Source organism: Populus trichocarpa, chromosome 12, assembly GCF_000002775.5.
Source record: "Populus trichocarpa isolate Nisqually-1 chromosome 12, P.trichocarpa_v4.1, whole genome shotgun sequence".
Taxonomy (NCBI): domain Eukaryota; kingdom Viridiplantae; phylum Streptophyta; class Magnoliopsida; order Malpighiales; family Salicaceae; genus Populus; species Populus trichocarpa.
The window spans coordinates 9,671,108-9,676,770 of NC_037296.2; the positions used below are offsets into that span (position 1 = coordinate 9,671,108).

Genomic DNA, 5,663 nt, shown 5'->3' on the forward strand with positions numbered 1-5,663 from the left:
GCCTAAATTTACTGTATTAACTCTTACAGAAAACATGCGCCTCTCTACTCATGGTCTGGCCGCTGAAGAAAGAACTAAAATCAGCGAATTTGCTAGGTGGATTTTAAGCATTGGTAATGGTGATATCTCTGATTTACCTTTCTCTGGTGAGTTAGATGATTCTTTTATTAGTATTCCCTCATATCTACTCCTTCATACTTCATGTGATCCAATTCCAGCCATTGTCTCAGCAATTTATCCATCTATTTATGAGCCTCAAATGGACCCCTGCTATTTTAGAGAAAGAGCCATTCTAACACCGAAAAACACAACAGTTGCTGAAATTAATGATTTTGTGCTTGCTATGACACCCGGCAACAAACATATCTATCTTAGCATAGATTCTATTTCAACGTCATCAAGAGAGACTGACATTGCCAATTCATTATATCCAACAGAATATATCAACCAACTTGAATTCAATGGTGTGCCATCTCATACACTTGCTTTGAAAATCGGGACACCAGTCATGTTGCTTAGAAATATCAACCCATCTATTAGTTTATGTAATGGGACAAGACTTATAGTGACGCAACTTTCAGCAAGAGTCATTGAAGCACAGATAATAACTGGGTCTAATATTGGTAATAGAGTTTTTATACCAAGAATTATCTTTCCAATAAATGAAGGAAGGTGTCCGTTTACGATAAAAAGACGTCAGTTTCCTTTAAGACTGTGTTACGCAATGACAATAAATAAAAGTAAAGGCCAATCATTAAAAACTGTTGGAGTCTTTCTTAAAGAACAAGTCTTCACTCATGGCTAGCTTTATGTCGCTTTCTCAAGAGTCACTTCAAGAAAGGGTTTAAAAATTATCTCATGCAATAATCAAGGGGAACCTTCTCATTATGCAAAAAATATTGTCTATAAAGACATTATAAGTGCTCTTTCTAGAGGTTGTTTTTAAACCTTTTTTTCTAACGCTCTGAAACAAATCAATTAATCACTTATTGTTTGTTCATCGCTCTTTTACAGATGATTAGATTTCAACTTTGCCTTCAGAAGTGTTCCTTTTTCCCACTTTGTTTGCTCGCCTGTTAATTAGCCTCATTAATACATTTGTAAGAGATTACTTCGCATTTTTACATTATATTTGTAGCATTTTGTAGTTATTGGTATATTGTAAATTAAATTCCTTTCAAATTTAAAATCATTAGTTCTTATTTTATTTATTTTTTTCCCTCTCAGGATCATGGCGCTGTCTATCCAAAACATAAAAAAATACACCTTTTACACATCCCTTCGTGCTAGAGTTTGCCGTGTTTGGATTCCTAAGCTCAATGGTTAGACAAATAGTTTTAATTGCCTATTTGCTGATTACATGGTAAGCTCATCTTTTGCACTTTGGTTTTTATAGCTATTTTTCAATATTCTTTACTGTTTTGAAAACGTTTCGACCGAGTATCATTTATAGATGCACAAAAACATAGAATTGCTATTTTTTATTCTATTATTTTTTTAAATCTGCAATTTTACATTATATTAATGTATGATTCTACATTGAATCCTTTTTAAATTTTACATTCTTAATACAAGATTTAATTCTTTTTAAACATGTCTTTACCATTATTGAACAACGTTGGTCAACCCTGTCTTAACACTAAACACAACCTGAAAACCTTAATTAATTAGTCTAATAAGTTGTTGGATAATCATCATCTAAAGTCTAAACAGTTTTGTGATTTGAGCTCCATTTTTGATAATCGGATTACATTTAGGTTACAATAATGTGCACTATGCAAATCTATTCATGAGAATCTAATTTCTTAAAAAAAAATTCCATTGCATAATAAAATGATTATAATATATGTCCGATCTGTGTGCTTTTTTATATCTAAAATAATATTATATTATACCAACTACTATTGTAAAACACATTAGAGTAGTTTTTTAATTACAAAAGGTTGTCCACAGGATTCCATGTACTAAATAAAAAACAATAGACTTCCTTATCTTTACCCTTTAATTTTTACAAACTTTAATCTCAAATTGAACACTGTTTTTACAATTGAATCCAAAAAAAAAAAAACTTAAGTGTTATCCATTTGGTATCATCAAATGTTTCTTTTATTTTTTCAACTATATAATCTTTTATTATTTTTACAAAACAAAGCTTCTGGTACGCCTATGTTTTATTTTTACCCTTTTTAACAAACATAACAGTGGTGTAGGTTTAAAAAATATCATGACGCATAGACCATTGTTGAATGAATTATTTGTAAAATGTATTCATTTTATTTTATTAATTAAAAATATGACAGCAATGTGTGATACAACTATAGCAAGAATTGACTTTAATTTCTAATTATAATTTAATTATCATTATCATTATAATATATTTTATATTTTATAATATAATAAATTATATGACTAAAAATTGTCAAATAACTTTTATTTTATATGACTAGTGAATCATTGTTAGCTTTATACTTTGTTTTTTGTGCTCAATTTTAATGCTATCTCATTTATAATAGTTTTCATCATGATTCCTTAGGGTAACGCAATATAGGGCTCCGCTAAAGGCAAGGATATACAGTTGTTTGCTACTTCTATTATTGAAGGTGATTACTACCAAATCAGTGGATTATATACATTTGAAAATAGATACACCAACTTCGTTGTTGCCCACGAAGCTGTTATTGATCTTAAGTCTGACACAAAAGTTGCAAGGCTTAATCTACTGACACCCCAAGTACCACGCCATTACTTTAACTTCATCGACTTTGCATATTTGTTGACTAAAGGAAAAGGATCAAGAACACTCACTGGTATGAACAACAAAAAAAAAATTCATGATGCATTTTAATTACCTTATTAGATTTGTTTTTTAAATTGCTAACATGTTTTAAATTTTTAATCATAAGATATACTCGATCGATTAAAAGCTATTCAGCCACTTGAGCAAGTGTTGGTTCGAGGTCAAGACATAACAAACAAGAAAGAGTTTATCATTGAAAATATCAGGTTTGGCTTATTCTATCTGCTATAACAACTTTAATAGCCTTATTATTTACTTTTTATCTTTTGTGCAAGGGCGATGAACTTAGGATAACTCTTTGAGGCGACATTGCTAAAACCTTTGATGATTCTGATTTGCATAAACACACAAATCTAATTATTGTTGTTTTTGCTGGCTTTCGAGTCACTGAGTTTAAAGGTTTGTATTATCAAATATTGCCCTTCAAATTTTCACAATTCTTAAGTGCACCTTCCATCTATTTGCACCTTGCATCATTTAACTTATTTTCAAATAATTTAAATCAATTTGCTTCCTTTTACTCGCAGGAAAACCAAACCTTGCTAGCACTGTTGCCTCCTTATGGTATTCCAACCCAGAAATTCCTGAGATTCTTCCATATAAGCATCAGTAAGCTAGCTCTTTTTCTTTTCTTTTAATCTCGCTTATTTTCTTCAATTATTATTTTTTCCTTTTGACATAAAACTACTTCCATTCTCAGCTATAATCAGCTGCCGGTTGAGGTCTATCAACTCCCTGCTTCCATGAATGTTGTTAGATCCATCGAACAACAAATAAATGAAAACAGGAAGACTATCAAAGAAATTCTTTGTATGGATCCATATGAACACAAAGTATGTCAACAATAATCTCATTCTTTTACTTTGATCTTTATAAATACACATCAAACTATATTTTTTTCTCAATAATGTGTAGAGCGAAAGATTTACATGCAAAGCTTCCATAGCTGACTATGATCTTCATAGAGGATGGTGGTATCAAAGCTGCCCTTTATGCACAAAATCATTGTCTGACAAAGGCACAATTTTTAGATGCATTGAACACAATGAAGTAACATCGGTTCCATGGTTAAGAGCTCTTTTCTATTGCTTTTCATGTCTCAAACTAAATTATAAATTTTCTTTGCATATTTTTAACAATATCTTACATTTATTTATCTCACTTCTAAACATTTTATCAGGTTTAAAGTTGATTGTATTGTGACTGATGGCAATGATGTTGCAACATTTCTAATGGTTGGAAAAACTGCTGAAAACTTATTTGGCTCCTCTGCCCATTGCTATCTCTATGACAAAGGGTTTATTGATTGCATCCCACCTCCCATGATTGAAAAATTAAACAAGGACAAGATTTTCCAGCTGAGATTTGGAGCTTTTCGCTCAGTTGTTAACCGTTGTGACATCATTGTTACCAATGTTTTTGACGACATTGTAACTGCTGAGGCTCCCCCCTTGCCTAATGAACCAGAGCTGCATATTGTTGATGTTCCTCTTAATAATCAAGCAGCTTCATCATCCTCTAAAGTTGTCTCTCCATTAGACCCAACAACACCAACACCTGTTCCACCATCTAAAACTAATGTTAATTTCTCATAACAGCCACAAGTGTTCCCAGAGCAACCATATATGGTTGGTCCTTTTCCATCACAAGCCAAAAGATAGTTGCTATTTGAAGATGAAAAGTATATTCAAAGGTGACAAACTGCTCCTTTATTTCATTTAAAAGTTGTTGCCTTTCAATTTCAGCAATGTTCATTGTTTCTTTTGGTTTTATGAGTAGCAGATACATAACTTATTAATTTATTTTGAATCAACAGCTCTGCAATAGCTGTTGTGGTTGATCCTCAAGGTGGATTCGCACCACTTGACCGTGATACATCAACCATCGCTGAGGCAAATGATCCACCAAGCAAACGCCAACACCCTTTTAAACAAGACCGTGATTAGATAATTTTAACTAACTTGCCTTTTAATTTATCTCATCTTACCTGTTATCATGCTTTTCTAGAAATACTTTCTTGGCACAAATTAAAACACTTTCATTCTTACCTTTATAGCTTTTTCACTATACTCTTTTGTCTACACATATCTTTACTTCATATTATTTATGTCGTTGTTCATCCATTCACCTGAATCTATAAAAGTATATTGTCAAAATCCATATTCCAGTTATATTAATGCTTACAGCTTAATTCAAAAAGCTAAGTTAATATGTGTGCAGCCGAAACATATCATTTGTCCATAAACAATACGAAAGAACTTCTTCAACTAGTGTCCCAAAAATTCTTGCCATATTTTTTTAAATATCATGATACCATGAGAGAGAGAATTGAAGACAACAAATAATTTATTGCAAATGATATTCTTAACATTCACAATTCTTTGTCTGCGGTCGGTACTAATGAGGTATACAACCCATTGTTACAACTCAAAACAAACAAATAAACATTTCATAATAAATTTTGTAAACATATTAAAAAGGTCATGTCTTTTTGTCACTTTTTATTTCCTCTAAACATTCTTATTACCGTAGATAAAGATGCAGTTTCTAAAAAATGTTCGTAATCAGATCAACCCATAATTTTACTCACTTAACATAAAGTGTGATAAATAGAACTAACAGCACAAAGTTGTTGGATATGTATTCAAAGAAAGGATTTAATTTTTTCCAACAAAATTATTTGCAAAATGTTCACAGCTTAAAAATAACAACAATAATAAATTGATAGAAAACATTCATTATTCTTTCTTCACTTATACTAAATTCTATAGCTGGTGTTGCAATTACACTACAAAATTGTTTTCCCATGTCCTTTCTATTAGTTAAATCAAAGTTTATAAGACTTAGTTAAGAAAAAAAATATAGA

The 5,663-nt window shown here is 31.1% G+C and overlaps 1 protein-coding gene across 1 annotated transcript; it reads left to right on the forward strand.

Annotated features, from left to right (window-relative positions):
- The first annotated feature begins 3,609 nt into the window (after positions 1-3,609).
- On the forward strand, positions 3,610-4,392 carry LOC112323665 (uncharacterized). Its single transcript, XM_024582782.1, has 3 exons — positions 3,610-3,630; positions 3,713-3,864; positions 3,978-4,392. Exons 1-3 carry the CDS (start codon positions 3,610-3,612, stop codon positions 4,390-4,392), a joined length of 588 nt encoding a protein of 195 aa, XP_024438550.1.
- The last annotated feature ends 1,271 nt before the right edge of the window (positions 4,393-5,663 follow it).